This window comes from Telmatherina bonti (assembly GCF_933228915.1).
Source record: "Telmatherina bonti genome assembly, chromosome: 17".
Lineage (NCBI taxonomy): Eukaryota > Metazoa > Chordata > Actinopteri > Atheriniformes > Telmatherinidae > Telmatherina > Telmatherina bonti.
In genome coordinates, this window is record NC_136615.1 from 12,741,770 (window position 1) to 12,759,460 (window position 17,691).

At 40.8% G+C, this 17,691-nt stretch overlaps 1 protein-coding gene across 7 annotated transcripts in view; it reads left to right on the top strand.

Moving 5' to 3' along the window:
* Positions 1-15,674, top strand: part of fnbp1b (formin binding protein 1b) — a gene marked incomplete at its 3' end in the record, with an annotated part of 54,236 nt that extends 38,562 nt beyond the window's left edge. For 2 of the 7 annotated variants that reach the window (XM_079256453.1, XM_079256454.1), the window contains exons 9-16: positions 386-577; positions 2,061-2,249; positions 6,874-6,888; positions 9,210-9,319; positions 9,403-9,535; positions 9,854-9,975; positions 10,093-10,247; positions 11,484-11,662. In XM_079256453.1, the coding sequence (XP_079112579.1) occupies positions 386-577; positions 2,061-2,249; positions 6,874-6,888; positions 9,210-9,319; positions 9,403-9,535; positions 9,854-9,975; positions 10,093-10,247; positions 11,484-11,662 (1,095 nt within the window). Of the gene's footprint in view, positions 1-385; positions 578-2,060; positions 2,250-6,873; positions 6,889-9,209; positions 9,320-9,402; positions 9,536-9,853; positions 9,976-10,092; positions 10,248-11,483; positions 11,663-12,541; positions 12,593-13,245 lie in introns of those variants that run through there. The other 5 variants (XM_079256455.1, XM_079256456.1, XM_079256457.1 and 2 more) reach the window with 5 other exon arrangements.
* Positions 15,675-17,691: the final 2,017 nt, after the last annotated feature.

A 17,691-nucleotide genomic window follows, 5' to 3' on the forward strand; every position in this document is an offset into this window, starting at 1 on the left:
CTGATCCTAACTCAAACCAGACCCTCTGGCCTTATCAGTTTAGATATGTCAGTGTATGCTGCAGCTGATATATATGTTTCTTCCTGTGTCTAACAAAGCTTGCTGTGTGTCCCTAGTGTTTTTGTTTCATCATAACTCCTCCCTGACAGATTCGGGTCTTTTCCTTTTCCTTTTTCTAGACCACAAACTGGATAGTCTCTGCATTGCCTTATCAGACAGAATAAAAATAGAGTCACCAGGTCACTATTGTGTTACATGTCTTCTCCAGACTATCTCCACAACCAGATATCTTGCTTTCAGTCATTGTTTTATTTTTTTTAAATAAAATAACAGATGTATTAAAATAAAATATCCTCTAACCTTTGCAATCTCTGTCTCCCACAAGGACTCAAAGCAGGTGGTGGAGTCCTATAAGTCCGGGTTTGAGCCCCCAGGAGATGTGGAGTTTGAGGACTACGGTCAGGCCATGAAGAGGACAGTATCTGAGAACAGCCTGTCTAACACCAGAGAGGGCAAAGAGAAGCCTACTAGCAAGAGCAAGGGCAAACTATGGCCTTTCATTAAGAACAAAAACAAGGTAACACATGGATGAACACGTAGCACGAGTGTTGTTTGCACTTGAAGCAAAGCCTCACTGGTTTTAAGTGCATTGTTCTCACGTGGAGGTCAACTTGCTCTTAAAGGAGCTTTTTGTGGGCTTTACATTATTACATGTTTTGTTTGTCTTGTAATACAGTCCCAATAGAAATATATATGTTCACCGTAGTACCCACTAGTTTTCTAGCACTGATTATGTGTTTGATTTTCTTACATTTTTGTGTAGAGCTTATGACTTTTGTTAACTGTTAGGCTGAAGAAATTAGTTGCTAGTTCTTCCTCAGTATTGCCATTTTTGTTGTTATTATTTGCCACCCGTTTCCTTGTCCTTCGCAATCACCCCTCACTGATTTTTGAAGCCACCCCTCTGTAACACACACTAATGTATTTCTACCTGCACTCTATGGACGGGCCTAACTAGCAGATATTAACTCGCTGTCGGATCTGAAGTAACAGTCTTCCCTCACCATCATCAGGCTCAACTAGCTTTACTCAGATTCCTGCTTGTGAGCAGCAAAAACTGATTTCTGGCTATCTTATGGGCTGGTGGCACTGTTGGTACTAAGTTAAACCAGAGCATGACTGAGTAATTTGGGGTGTGTGTGTGTGAGAGAGAGAAAGAGAGAAAGATTGACTGAGAAATTCTTGCAGACACAATCACAAAACATGGCTACAAAAAAAAAACAAGCACTTACATGCACTCCAGCACACATGTATGTAAACATAGCACATACAGCATGGTATCACACAACAGGGGTTTCCTGACATTTTAGTCTCTTTTGAAAAGAAGGTTTTTCTGAATTAGCTGCTGATGCATGTGCACTGTGCAGTATCTTGGATCTCATCGCTGCTTTTTTCCTTCTACTTCTACACTTCTGGTTGGAGGGCTATGTGGTCTGAAACGTTAGGGCAGCGGTAGGCAGCTAGAGCTGTCTGCTGGTAACCTCAAATGCAACGGTTAATGTCCAGTGGGATGCAGTGAATTTCTCGTCGTAGCTTGCATGTTGAGAGAAAAGATGGAGGAGGATCTCTAAAATGAAATCCGGCATGCGCTTTTTACCGAAACTCATTGCTGTTTGCTTTGTTGCAGCTGCTTGCTTTAACACATTTTAAGCTTTCTTCTCACTCTGGTCGTTTTGTTTCTTTTTAACTGTGTTTTTATTTATATGTTTTATGTGTTTGACAGTTCTTTTTTTTTTTTTTTCCTCACATCAACACTACTCATAAACTAGGTTTGGCATTTCTTTGGTTGTCTTTTAAGTTCTGTTTGGGTTTTTCCGTTCTGTGTTTATTTTTTAATATTTGTAGGAGGCTTATTTATTTCGTTTTGTGTTCCCTCCTCCTTTTCCTCCTTTGTCTTTTTTTCGTTGGATTCTCGCCCCCTTCCTCTTCTTCTTCTTCTTCTTCTTCCATGTTTTTCCTCCTTCTCTTCTCCGCCATGGCTCCCCCTCTCATACTGGTAGCTTATGTCCCTGTTAACATCCCCCCACCAACCCCCACCTGCCCCCCCAGCCTCATCCCCGCCCTCACCCTCTGCTGTTCCCAACGACCCCCAGTCTCCCAAGCAGCACAAGGAGCCCCTCTCCCATCGCCTCAACGACTTCATGACCTCCAAACCCAAAATGCACTGCCTCCGGAGCCTGAGGCGAGGGGTAAGTGTGTGTCCAGCCAGCTTTGTGCATGTAGGTACATGTGAGCGTGTGTGTCTACACCTGAACCTGAGCTGAGTAGCTGCCTCACTGTATGGGCGAAGCAATGAAAAACCCAAATCTTTGTCTTGTTTAAAGAGACAATCAGACGACTGATTAATTAGCTAAACCTGCAGCCGTTTCAGCTTCACCCATGCAGTGCTCAGGCTCTGTGCTTCTCTAACATGCTTCTGTAGTGCGTTTACAAATCCATATAACACGTCTGACTCACCAGTATTGTCTTCATCTTGTCCCAATAATTTTCATACTAACTGTGCTCACAGGGACAGTCCTTCTCACCCACCTTTTCCCCCCTTTTAGACAGAAATTTGCTAGAGGCTTGAGCAGGCCTGCCAGTAGCATGGAGCCTGCAGTCGCTCCTCTTCTGTGCTGGAAGCAGACTGTTTTACTTTTGGTTTTTAATGCATCTGATGTGAGAGAAAGGGGGAGTCAAAAGAAAGAGATTAAAACTTCCCGATAAGAGTTGAGCGATAGATATTGTGGGAAATGTTCCGAAGTCTAAGTTTAGGAGGTTGGTTTTATCAGCACCAGCCCAGTGAAATGATTCATGTCATCACCAGTTCCTGAGTTAAAGCCCTTGTGTGTGTGTGTGTGTGTGTGTTGTAACAGAGTGGTTGGGTGACAGTCGCTGGGGAAGGTCACAGCACGCTTTCCCATCACAACCCCCCTCTCCATCGTCATCCTCAGCTCTCCCTGACCTCAGGAATGGGCGGCTGCTCGCAGTGTTCCTTCCGGGCGTCGCAGTTATAGCTTTTGTTTATGGTTATAATTTGAAAGGACAGCAGGTACTCACAGTAAAAACATTATCATGAATCGGTGCTAACTTGAAAAGGCAAGAGAACAATATGGTGCAGCAATGTAGTGTGAGTGTGTGCTATAGAGGAAATGATTAAAGAGAGTACAGAAAAGAAGGAAGTGTGCAGCTTTGCTGGTGCCGGACAAATCGAGCAGGAAGTGCACGTTTCTGAAAGCGGAAGTGCTGCAACAGCTTGAAGAAGAAGCATAGAAACTGGTTAGAGACTAAATGAACACATTGTTTTCAGCTGTGTGTGGTTTTAAAAAGATTAAAGTTTGACCTTACTGTAACATTTCACAGCTTAAAAAGGGGTGAGTGATGGTTTGCAGGTTTGAACTCAACCAGTAGTGCTTTGTATACCTATTTATGTTCATCATGCATTTTAATCTTTTATTTAGACCACATGTTTACAGTTAATTTACTTTATTCTTTAACTTTTTAAGTTTATACATCGACCTGAAATTGCAAGTAAATGAAATTCAGCAGAAGATGCACGGTGAAGCCTGTAAACATGCCTTTCAGGGACTCCAGGAACCCCACTGCCTCACTGACGCAGGCAGATTGGTCAAATATCGCTCAGCAGCTGCAGATAGCGAGTCAGAGCTACTCTGTGTTTTTATTAACAGGACTGCACCCGGTTCAAAATGATCTTTGATAGATAAATATGCTCAGTTTCAGAGCCAAGCTTATTTGGCTGCATAAGTATTAAAAGCATAATTCCTTGCCTTTATGGCATTAATATTAGTTATATGCTATTAGAGGTACAGGGGAGATGTTAAAGACTTCAAATTTTAAATTATTTTTTTATTGAAAAGGTACTAATTTAAGTAAACCACATGTAAAACTAATATGAATTCATCATTTTTCACCAGTTAATCCATCCATCCTTTTTCATGTGCTGGGCATCCTTATACATGTCAAGTTCATATAAATATACTGTACCTATTTTAATCCATACTGCATCAGATTGGTAATAAGAGCATTGATAAGTTTTAAACCCACCAAAACTCTTTATAAAGGTTTAACAAAGTAAGCATAAGATAAAAAACATGTCCAGCGATATTCTTTGGTTTAACCTGCAACCAATACAATGAAGTATAATTATATGCCTTTTATATATCCTGCTGGGAAAACCCAGTATCACATTGGGGATTAGATTAGTTGTGCCTGTGGAGGTGGTGTGTTGTGTTGCTCTGCACAGCGTAAAGATGTGCACCCTGCAGGAGAGCTTTTGTGTGCTTCACATTAGCCGTCTAATCCATCCACTGTCACTGTGTATCTACACGTCTATCTGTGTTTGGAAGGAAAACGATCAAGCTGTTCGTTTTGCGAGTCAAATTAAGGCCATATACAGTATAAGAACTTGTTTTGTGAGTTCTCATTGACAAAGCTTTATTCTCTCTGACGACCACAGCAGCAATCTCCGCGCTCGCTCATTTATCACAAAGAGCTCATGAAGAGGACTCTGGGTCAACCCACATATGCTTTTGAAGCAAGGCAATATGTTGTAAGTGTGTGTGAGGGGGAGACGGTATTGTAAGCAGGTGTGTGTGTGTGTGTGTGTGTGTGTGTGTGTGTGTGTGTGTGTGTGTGTGTGTGTGTGTGTGTGTGTAATAAAGAGGGAATGCATGTTGAACATGTGCAGATGTGTGTGATTTGTAAAAGCCACATGAAACACAGGCAGTAGCCTCTCTAATTGGGATGCATTCGGTGTGTGTGAGGAGATTGTTGGTCCCGGTTAATGTGGCGAAACATCCACACAAAGGGAGGCTTGTGTCTGCAGCTGGCTCAGTATCGATCACATGGTTCTGACACATGTAGAATTGGGGCGAATGATCGGAGAAAATGATGACTTCACCCCCCATCACATGAATCCGCTTGAGGTTTGCCGTGTCCTGCAGCTGTTTCAAGGCTCCTCCCACTGAACATCTACAAGGGGTCAATTCACAAAGTGTCGCAAGCACCTGAGGATTTGGGAGATTTCAAGTATGAGGATGCTATTCATCCCACTCAGGAATCACCCCTCTTTGCCAAATAAATCTCATATGAGGATGTCCAATTAGAGCAGGTGTTAGTCACACTTTGTTTCAGTCTGAAGTACCAAGAATTCACCCCTCCAGGGCTTTCTGTCTGCTGGTGTACCATATCGCAGCAGTGCCGTCTGCCTGTAAGAGCCATGATGTACGTGTATATTTATGTCTGTCCTGCCGGTGGAAACAAGTTTGTGCTGAAAAACAAACGTAGGAGTTAAACCTTCTTTGCTAAGAGTTTTACTACTTAGTAATTACATAAACGCTCAGAAGAGGAAGAAATACTTCTCGCTTTTACTGTTTACATTGAGTTTACTCTGATTGTAGTTGTTCTGCAAAAACAGGATTTAAGTCTTTAAGAAAGTTATGTTGAAGAAAAGAGGAATTAGAAAGGCACATGAAGTGACAAAGCAAAATGAACATCGTCTGTGTCCATGTTCTTCTAATAAGAACAACAACAACAAAAAGATCTAAAAAGAGATGTAACCATGTCTCAAAAAGCCACTTTCCAGCTGTTACTTCTTGGTAGATGTTAAAAACAACTTAATTTACTCTAAAAAAGTGATTTCATTTATGGGATCTGTATGGTGGTCGGTCAAAGTTAGCTTTCAGGAATTTAGAAAACCTCAAGCGGTTCCTATTTTACGCAACCAAAACCTGAATTGCAGGTGTTTTTGTGGATTATTCAAATACAAAAAGTGCATTCAGTGCGATGTCTGCAATGTCTAGAAAATGTGATGGTAATTTACATTTGTAAAGTTGAGAGGAAGATCACAAGGCATCGTAGTAACAAGCCATTCCAGGTGGATGACTTGATTAGAGGACTATAATGCGTAGAGCTCCTCAGTGCACCAGCCTGTGAGCCTCCAACAGGATTACAAGTCATCTGCTGCAGCTCTACCAGCCAATAACTGTTAACCAACTTCTTTGTTTTCAAAGTGTTACAAAATCCTTTCGGAAATCTCCCCAAAAATGATGTAAGCAAGCTGTTACGTCACTTTTACAACCCTTTTTTTTCAACTCTCGTCTCTGCTTGACTAGAAGCTGATGATTACTTTAATGTATTTTCTGCATCTTTGAAAATTTGCAACCTGATTAGTAGATTGTTTTTCACTACAATACAAGTTAATCGATGTTTTGAAAGCACCCACAGCCCGTCTGTGTAAGATATCTGCCTTCATGTCCATACTCAGATTTCAAACTTGATAACGTGGTTTTGGCGCCCTCTGCTGTCTCATGTAGCAGCAGCAGCTGACGATGAAGTGGTAAAGGGTGCATTCACCTCTGATGCTGTCCCTCTCCCTCTTCTTCTCTCATTTGTATTCATCTGCCTTCCCTTAATTTGTCTCACTCTTTGTGCTTCGTGCAGAAAGTTGGCCTCTTTTTGGTCAACGTTTTTCCCGCTTTTCATTAATCCATCACAATAAAAATGTTAAACTTCACCACTTTAGAAAAGAGCGGGGGCTTCATCACTGACATTGATTTTTATCAGAGCTTTCTTATAACACAACAGTGTTAACAGTAAATCTGAATCCTTCAGCCTCTGAAAACTTTACCCTCTTTTCCTCACTTGGTGAAGTCTGGCAAAGTAGAGTGTTATTATAAAGAGCAGGTAAAATATGTTTGTTTGAATACAAAGCAAGAAGAAATGGCTGTAATGTTCCTTTGATGCTGACTTTTATCTGTTGTCTTTTTCTCCCGCCTGCTCCTCGCCATTTTTCTCTTCTCTCCTCCCATGAAGCTTTCTCTCAAGCTGGTAAGCATGACCGTATAACCGCACGACCATAGAGGCATGACCACAGCACGCATGTCACGTCCCCCTTCAGTAACACGTTAATAATAACGTTTAACGTACCTTTATGTATTTGTTGTGCTCCTTTTTTTTTTTTGGGTTGTTATTTTGCATTTACGTTAATTATTTTTATTTGTTTTTGCTGTGACACATCAACGGACCTCAGACTCATGTCTTTGTCTCATTTGTGATATTATGTTTGTTATTTTTTTTATGTTGTGGTTGTGTTCTCGTCCTGTCTCTCCCAAACTGTGTCTGTGGTCTCTGTGGTGCAGATCACACTCAATTCCCACGTCCGGAGTCTTATTGAGGTGATCAGATTTACTCTATGTTTTATCTGTTAGTCTTGTCTCGTAGTCCCTATTGTCTCGACAAATTGTACGTCTTTGTAACAAATACTAATCTGATCGTATGTAGAAGTTGTTATCTCACACTGCATGCCAGTTTTATTACATATGTGCAGATTTTATGCTGGTTTTTTTGGGTACTAACAGAAGAGACCTGTATGATGTCAGCCTTCATAATACTTATGATATGAAATTACAGCCAGAAGATACTGACTGGATATAAGGGGAAAGAATCTGTCTATTCTGACATCAGCATGTCATGAATGAAGGAAAGATTTATATACATCAAACTATTTGATGCTAAAGTTAAAGTTGCCATGAAAGTCACTGTCATCAGCTAACCAATGTTTCACATTTTCGCCTAATCAGGCTATCTCTTCCCCCTACTTTTCACATTATACTACAAGTTAACAGAGATGAGTGTCTTTTGAGCAAATTCTCACTCCCAACTCGCCTGAATAATAAGCTACTCAAACAAGGAAATTTTAAGAATTGGAAAGTTATTAAGAAAACATACTGCCTTTATGGCTCTGTTGTTATGAGAAATGGTTAGAAATTGATGTTAAATGGTACCCTTAGTGTTGAAATATGACACACCAAGTTTGACTTGAGAGTGAGTTTTATTTGACAAGAAACCAATATAATTTCCCAAAATTTCTTAACAGCTCCTTTTAAGCTAACTTTTTCATGAAAATCAATTTGTTCTGGTGTTTTCTTTTAATTAAAAAAAAAAGCCTGATTATATACAGATCAGTCAAGTTGTAAAAGCCACATAAATCATTCTACAAGCAGCAGATGACTGAAATGTGTGCTTCTAGATGTGTTTAGTAGAATTAAACCACCTTTCTGTTCAGGATGTCTAGATTGTGAACACTAATAAATGATCTTGTCACTGATAGAGGAGCATGGTGTATCTGCATGATGATTGACAGATCTTTGTTATGTTGCATGCCTGGTTAAGTGTTGCATGCTGAATCAGGGAGAAAGGGTAAGGTTGCCATGGTGACCTAGCTGCTGTGTTTGACTTGGCTCGTGTGCAGTGAATCCTGACCTCGAGTGTGTAGCTCCAGCAGTTACAGCCTGTGACGCCATCTCAGAAAGATCCAGCAGCAGGCCTTCACCTCTTCAGTCCACACGAGCCGCAGTTTATCTGAAGCCATAGTTATTCCTGTGAGCGATGAAGATTTTCACTTCTATTTTATACTGATCCGAATCCATTGACAGACTCTGCAGAGCCCCAAAATGTTCAATATTTGCTAAGAAATCCTGCTATGAGATATAACTGGTTTTTATTAGACCTAGATTGAAGAATTAAGTTAATAGATTTTTTTTGTCTTCTTCTTGGGTTTTAAAAAGACTGTCCAGGAAGTCACTTAAGTTGGAGCAAAGAGAAAGTTTAAGAATTTGCAGAGCAGCATGACTCATTCAGTGCAGCGATACAGACTGGAAACAGTCTCATCAGTAAGCTCTATTTCAAGAGGATAGCAGTCGGATAGCAGTGAGGCAGGTTCAGACCCATTAGCAAGCTCCCACTGACACAGTATACTGGCATTAATAGGAAGCAGCGATTCTTTATTACATTTCTGATGGATTCAGAAGGTGCAAGGCTAAGTGGCTCGACTGAACAGGTGAAAGGCCTCAAGTGTTTATACAGACCAACACTTTAGCCCACAGTGAGTGTGTTAGAGTGCAGCTGCAGTATCTCCTTCAGATGATTTTTCTTTGGTGGAAACAGAACACAAGCTGTTGATTTGAGCTGTTGTTTATTTGGGTTACAGGTAAATGGAGATACTGCACCTTACTCGAAATGGTCCCTAAAAACAGCAGCCTACTAAGGAATGATCAGCATTAAATGTTTTCTTACAGATTTTCTGTCTCCTCCTTTGTTTTGTCTTTTTTTTTTTCTTCCTTTTTTTTTTGTTTTTTTTGTGACGCCAGGGTTCTGGACCGGAGGACTTCAGCCACCTGCCGCCAGAGCAGAGGAAGAAGAAGCTGCAGGGCAAGATCGACGAACTGTCCAAAGATATTCAAAAAGAAATGGACCAGAGGTAACTTCAGAAACTTAAAGAGGAAACTTTTGTCTCCCATTTGTGATATTTTGTACCGACTTTAAATAATTCTTTTTACTCAGGGATGCCCTGACTAAGATGAAAGATGTGTATGTGAAGAATCCTCAGATGGGAGACCCAGCCAGCGTGGACCCCCGATTATCAGAAATAAGCCAGAATATTGAGAAGCTCCAGTCTGAAGTTCAGAAATTTGAGGTTTGTTCACAGCTCTCGTTTGTTTCAAGTGTTACTGTCGGCCAAGCTGCGTCCTTTGGTAAAACAGTAAATAATAAGGATTTTAAACATAAATCTCCAGTTGGGATATGTCCAAAAGGAGCCAGTTGCTCATCCTTATTAGGAGAAGACGTGATGCATCTGGAGGGACTGGTTGCACAGGCCTACTCTGCGCAGGAAGAAAAAAGTCCCAGTTTAATTCTATACAAGTTTTTGCCAAAAGTATAAAAGTCATTTGACTTGTAGACAAACTCCACATTTATGAAAACATAACGGACAGACAATCCGCATGCGTTTCAGGGCTGGTTAGCAGAAGTAGAAGAGAGGATGCCTTCTAAGAGTGACACACACCGAAGAAGTGGACTCTATGAGACCCAGAACAACACGACAGTGAGCAACAACTGTGCGCAGGACAGAGAGAGGTATGGTATACTCTGACAAACACCAGTTCCAAACCAGTTATCTGCCTTGTCTTTGTGGAAGAAAACGAAGAATGTTTTCACAGTATATCTACTGTGTGTGTGTTGGCCCCTGAGCAGCCCGGATGGCAGCTACACAGAGGAGCAGAATTCAGAGATTCAGGTCAAAACAAACCTCAACCCCACCTCCACCACGCCGGAGTTTGATGACGAGTTTGAGGACGAGGAGACCCTGCCCACCATCGGCACCTGTAAAGCCTTGTACCCCTTTGAAGGTAACCGTTAATGCCAACATGAATCTCCACACACACACACACACACACACACACACACACAATCTATTAGTTTGTAGCTGTTATTTCTGTAAGCAGTTTTGGATCCGAAGTGGAGGAAATGCGATGAATGAGGAGGAGGAGGGGTGTGATCTTTCTATGGAAATGTGTTGAGTAGGAGTCATTTCTCTCCTGCTGTGTTTGGAAACCAAAAACCAGCTCATTTTTCTGAGCTGCAGAGTACAGGGCTTGCTGTAAATCACAGCTGAGCTCTGATCAGTCTGAGAGGGGATTAATGCTGCTGTTCAAGGTTGCTGAACTCTCCAGAAGACTCCAGAACAGGAGATGCCTGCTTATCTATGAGAAAATCATTTTTACTAGCAGTTGCAGCACAACATTTGTTTACTGGCTTGTTATTTATTTTTCTTGTACCAGTGTCCAAAGAATGGACATACAGTAACATACCTAATGAAAACAAATGAAAACGTTTTGTTTGTTTTTAATTATATGATTTATAACACTATAATAATGCTTTTTTTTTTTTTTTTTTTAGATTAGCTAGTATTATGTAATAACCAGGACAGCTCAGACTGCTGAGGCTGATACAGAAGAAAGGGAAAACCATCCAATCAGAGTACAGATCCAGCAATAAGATCAGTCATAGCAGTCGAGTATTGGACCCATTTAAAAGAATCTAAGAGCAGCATGTTACATCACCATCAGCCCTGGTTCCCGGCCTAGATCATTAAAAGTCCCTGAGCAAAAAGGGAAGCAGAGACAAGAACAGAAAGAGATCCAAACAGAAGTAAAGCTTGTTCGGTATAAGGCCAAATAAGTCTCTACAGTTTTTACTTTCCTTTGTACTGTCTGCCGCTTCCCAACTTTTTAAAACCTCACACTAATGCAAAGTTTAATTATGACCCACGAGAAATCTTTTCCACAAGTCTAGTCACCTCAGACATTAAGATGGTTAAGGTGGAAAATCCTTTTTACACCATTGCGTGATTGAATATATGTAGATCTTTGGATGCAAACAGCACAATGAGTCAAACTTGTGTTTCTGCTACTATTTCCTGTGTTATACTCTCTGGTTTTACTTCCTTGTTCCTAAAAACCCGACTCACATATAAAATGACCAACATATATGACATTATTAACATACAGCTGGTTGAGGTTAGTTCCTCCAAGTGTTCAATTGAAAATCTCCTTTCCCTCTGTGGCTTTTCTTCACCTCTGCAGGTCATAATGAGGGCACAATCTCAGTGGCCGAGGGTGAGCTGCTGTACGTCATAGAAGAAGACAAAGGAGACGGCTGGACACGAGTGCGGAGGAACGAGGACGAGGAGGGATACGTCCCTACTTCCTACATTGAAGTCCTTTTGGAAACAAATGCCAAAGGTGCTATGACATACATATAACTCTGCAAATACAAGCACTGATAATGGTTATTGGTTGCCGTGAGTTACTTTCCATCCACACACTAAATGAACACGACAGAGTTTAGATATTGTTACAGGATGCTCAAATAGACACAGTCCTGCTTCTGCAGAAAGAAGGACCAATCAGATTTGTCCATTGTGCCTCCTGATATTTGGGACACCTGTGGCGGACGATGTGCCACTGAGCTCTTCTGGAACTTGCAGCAAAGGATTTTGTAATATTTAAAGCAATGCAAGCTGAGCAAATCGGACGATGCATACATCACCTGTCCTTCCATGTAGTGCCCCCCAGTGGTCATGCAACATAATGACGCCCTCAGTCACAGCTCAGCGTGATCAGCGACGATGATCATTTGTAAATGAATTTATATGTTAATACCTAAGATGGTATTCTGTTTTGGCAAGGACATGCTGCTGAGCTGCAACCTCATGTTTGAGTCAGCTGAGTGAATGTATGCACCATCTGAAGTGACGACTGAAATATCAAACATCAGGCAGAGTTAATGTGTTTTGTCACATGTAGCTGAAGCGAAATGTGCAGTCATGCAAGCTTACTGTAACTTACATGTGCTGTAAAATATGATTAGATATTCAGAGTTATTTTTTTTTAGACTGAACAGGTCAAATATGGACAAAGTTGAGGAGCCACGTCAAGCGTTGCATGCTGTTGATGAATCATAGTGATGCCATGACATCATGAAGTTGTTCCAAGTAAATATTCTTCCCTGTAAAGTTTCATTTTGAAAGATTATTAGTCAAGTTAGTAAATGTAAGATTCGCTTCAAAATGTTGTTTTCCCCTCTTTTAAATCAGCTTTTGATAATGAAAGTGTTGGCCTGTTCTGATCCCTTTCTCCAGGCCAGTGGTAAAGGAATAAAGGAGTGAAAATTAGCTGTTCTCAGCTTTATGGTGAGACTGGACTGAGATGTGGTGGTTTTAAAGCTTTGTGGTCTCTTGCATGGGTCTTTAAACCTCTGTGAGTGTTCACATTCACCCTAAAAGCATTGACCCTTGTGTTATTCCACTTCACCGCCACCAGACAATTCAGCATCTCTTTTCAAGACTGATTGGCTCAGAATTCATCTCTGTCATAGATCAGGACTCGGGCCTTTGTTTAGCCTCTTGTCTCTGGATCATCTCTGATGGCTTGTTACAGGCACAGCATGGGAATGTCATTTTACATCAGTGCTGTAAATACATTTTTCTATTGTAGTTTCCGTCGAAGAGCGCCTGGAGTGCGGTGCATGCTGCAGATGTTGTAGGTGTTTTGTCATGGCGTGGATTTTGGCATGCGGTGACAAAGTGCAGCTGCTGCTCTCTGACATGCATTAAAGCCAGATGACGGTGGAATAAACTGAGCAGCTCTAAGCTAAACAGATATATCCCTGGGCTGACGTGCAGACCGCCTTCATGCACAGTGTTGTGTTACAACAGTATCACCCTATGCAACAGCCGCCTCTCCATAACTAAATATCTGGGTTTTCTCTTGTACTTTCTTTCAAACTAACTTTCACTCTTTATTTTTTTTTTTGTTTGTCTGTATTTCCTTTTTTGAATTGCAGATTCCTAAATGTGCGAGGCTGGCTGAGGAATGGCAGGGCAAGCAGCTTCGGAGAAACCACCGTATGAGAAAGAGAAAGATGACCTGAATCTAAAAGAGAGAGAGAGAGATGGCCGATAAGAACGCAGCTGAATTTTTCCAAACGTTACAAAAAAGAAAAAAAAAAAAGAAGAAAATAAAATTTAGCAGCGTCGCGCTTCCTCCGCAGAACGATGTGAAATCCATCTAAATTTTAGCGCTCATAACTTTTTTCCATTTTTAACACCCACTCAGATGACAGGACGCGACTTGTGTTGTTTTTGGGCAAAGCTTTGCTTCTTAATGTAACTAACGCCGCTTGCACCTACGCGCCGTCATGAACCAGGCTTCGCTCTCAATGCTGTCCCCCCCTCCCCCATGGCACACCCTCACACACACACATACGGGAAAGGGTGTGGTCAGAAACAGGACTAAGACGGGAAGAGAAACCAGCTGGTTGACACAACGTGTGTGTGAGAGAGCCATCCTGACTCACTCATTGACACGAGAGACTCATCCCAGGCTCATCCTTGAGGGCATCTCCTCCACTCCTCCCTTAAAATCAGCTCCACATTTGCAGGTTTCACCCAACTGGCAACAGAAGAAGGTGCTCATCTTCTTTCTGTGTGTAACTTCGTGTTTGTTTGTTTGATCAGAATGAATGTGTTACGTAATGTCCAGTTTTCTCCTCTTCATAATAACTCCCACATCCAGGATCAGCTGGAGAGAAAAGCCGCAGATGGAGCTTCCATTCCACCTTCACACTCATCCAGTAGATATTGTCTTGTCACTGGTGTGTTTTCCTCTCTCTGGCCACACCCTCCACCCCCCTCACATCCTCAGGCAGCTCAGGCTATCTATCTCATAGCTGCTTTGAGGCTCTTTTAAAATATTTTTTTTCTTATGTTTTTGGTTGTTTTTTTGCAACAGCTCGGGGCGTTGTGGTGTGCTGCATGCTTGCCCTGTCTTCCTCCTCGCCCCCTCTGCTGGTGGCTCAGAGATGCGGTGTTGGCGTTAAGTCAGCTTACGCCCCTTTTCCCCCCCGCCTCCAGACTTTCTGTTAAGTTAACCCTCATTGCCTGGTCATACTGTTTAAATTAACCCGAATGCTACTGTTTGGGTTTGGTGCCTGTGTGCTTTTTTTCTTTTCTTTTTTTATATTGCTTTTCTTTTCTGTTTTTTGGTTGAGAAAGCATGTTTCCCTGTTTTTAACAGCAAGTGTGTGATCTTTTCCTCCTCCTCCTCCTCCTCCTCCTCGCAGCGTTCCTTGAAAAGGACAGTAGGGACTTGATATGTTGTTTTTCTGAATGATCTTATCCATAGTTACAGTAGGTTATGGATGTCCATCTTCTTTTTCTGTATGTATGTAAAAATGTCACTTTTTTATGTTCTGTTTTGTCTAACGCAAGTTGTGGTTAGTTTACAATAAATCACCATGTGGGAATGCCCCACTAGATCCAAGACACCCAAAAAAAAAAAAGCATAAAACCCTCTGTCTACTGTATATGAAAATATACTGTGATGAGCGTTTTCCTGTGACTGAAATGTGACAACGTGCAGATTTTCACTTGATCTGGGCCTTAAACGGGTTTCTATTCTCGCTGAGAGAAGGACTGATGCAGATGTGAGCTGCAGCGAGGTGAGAGGATTAAGATGTGATTAGATTTTTATAATCATGAAACTGTCAGACAAGAGAATTGAAGTCCACTGTCTCCCCCCCCACCCCGCTCAACGGCACATAATGTACATGATCTTACTTTTTTTTTTTTTTTTTTTTTTTTAAATTTGATCATGTTGAGTGGAGATGCTTCTTTGTTTCAGCTGGAAAGTTGTTGCTTATTCTTTTTCTTTGGATGAAGCCAGTGTTGCTTTTCATCGAATGCAAAGTTTCGTGAACATGTGGAGGAATGGTGGAAGTGATGTCAACCCGAACTCATGTTGGAGGAAGTCATAAATTCCTGCTGGATCAAGTTAAAGAGAACCACACATGCTTTGCCCATAACGTCACTTCACACATCAAAAATCAAAATACAAGCAATTTTTTACTGATGTGAAACTGTTTTCTGAGCGATAAATGAGTCCAGCAGTGGCTTTAGGTTAGCCATCTGCCTGCTATTGCCACCACAAATCTTTCAGCCCCAGATTTACCTGCCTGTACAGAGGAAATGACCTGTTGGAATTAGAGAGAATATATAAGACTATATAAATAGAATTTAAAAAGGAAGACATCTATTTTAACTATTGAAAGTCTTACCACGACTGCTTTGCTAAAGTAAGACTTCATTTCCTTTGTAAGGTCTACCAAATGGTGTGTTTTGCACTTTTTTGTTTGTGTTCCATTTGGTGACCCATGCTTGTGTTTTGGAGCACTGAATACTTCGTATTGTGTTTACTGTGCCAATAAATCTGCCTGAAAAATAAAAGCTTTTGTCTGTCATCTCTGGGGAATTCAGAGTCAGTCAGGAATAATCACCAACTGCAGCAGTGATGTTATTCATGATTAGATGTTTATTAAATCACATTGTCAAGGTTTACGTATGGATCTAGTCTAATCAGGGTGCTTTATGATTTAATAAAATGGTGATTTATCCAAACAGCCCACAGCTTTTATTCCTTCCTTTCTCTTTTCTTGGTTTGATATTATAGAACAGATACAAATATTAAGATTACATGAAACAAAAGCACCAAATTCTTTTGTTTTAGAAAAAAATCATTTAAGATTTTTTGCTAAAATTCAGAAACTTGTTGGTTTTCTCTGTTTTGCCTCCACATTTACCCACTTGTCTTATAGAGACAGGTTTATTGATTCATCAACATGCTATGAATTCTTGTATCAGCCTTTCTAATACTTCAGGGCTAGACCTGAAGATGGACACTAAGGCTCAATTTGATACTTGTGGGTTGTTTTTTAATTTTATTTTTTGCTGAATGACAGGTGAATGCTGGACCTGATGGGGACAAAAAGAAAGGGAAGAGTTAGAAGAGAAAAGGAGAATGATCAGAAAAATGAACAAAGATACATAAAACAGAATATAACAGTAATAAATATAATAAAATCCGGACAGAAAGCTGCAAATCTTATAATGAAACGTGACAGAAAACCACCTTCTAAAGCAGATTTATCATCAGAAGCAATGCTTTTTAATTTATTTAACTTAAGAAGTGAAGAAAATAGAGAAAAACACGAGTTACAACACCTGCAGCCAGGATGTGTGTGTCATGATGTGGAGTTTGTCTTGTCTTTTTGGTTTGGTTTCCTGTTTTCTTTTATACTTTTACTTGTTTAGTTCCCTCGTGCCATGTTTACTGTTTTGCCTATCTTCCGTTGGTTCACCTGGTTTCAATCAGTCCAGATACACCCATGTCTTGTTCTGTTTCTGTCTGAATTTATACCACTTGGTTTCTGTTCTCAGGGCTGGTAAATTTTCTGTAGTCGCCTGTGAAGTCTTCTTTCAGTCAATTTTGTGGATGTAAATCTGCATCTCATCTGCCTCCTGTCCCTCTGTCTTGCATTTGGCCCCCCACACCTCCACGCACCGTCACAGTATGAAAACATAGCTCTAGCTACTGGCAGTTAAATCTGCAGGTAAGACAGTAAATGTATGAGTGTACGTGCATGAGGCATGAACACGAGTCTGGGTGCAAAATGTAAAGAAAGTTGTATTTATGACCGGAGCTACAGAAGTCTTATAAAGGACCACTCAGGCAGCCAACAGCAACCAGAGAGCAGGGAACCAAAGCAATCTTAAACAAATTGTTTGTTTTAGCCAACTTCTTCCATTATGAGCTTCTTAATATATTTATTTTTTTCTTATGACACTGTGATTAATTGATCAGTAAAGACTACAATCTATTTATTCGAGGCTGCAGTTCATCTCATGACCAGCAGGGGACAGTCGTGCTTTATCTAAAAGATTTTCCAGTCAGTAAAAATGCAGCAGTTTATACTAAAAACAATCAGCCAATCAGTAGAAAATGAGAACTTTTTAAAAGCAAAATACAATGGAAATCATTTGAAAAAATAATACAGAATAAACATTTCTTTTGGTCGCAGAAGGAAATTAATTTGTAGTTGGATTTTCTTTTTTCTTTTTTTTTAAATGAAAAAAAAGATGATTTACAAGATTATAATCATATTTCGTTCCGGCGGATGATGGCTGCCAGCAGGAAGGACATCTCTTGTCTTGCATCTGACTTCACTGAGTTGTGTGGAGGATGTGAGGAATCACACCAGTTGTCTTCAGGAGTTTGTTCAGCATTCTTTCCTGGACAATAAGCCCCAGCTGCTCCAGAGTTGTCCTTTCTTGATTAGTTTGTCCAGTCTCTTGCAGGGTCTGAGTCTGATGCTGCTGCCCCAACAGATGGCTGTGAAGCTAATTACACTTTTCACAACAGACTTCAAGAAGATGTGCAGCATTTTGGTGCAGAT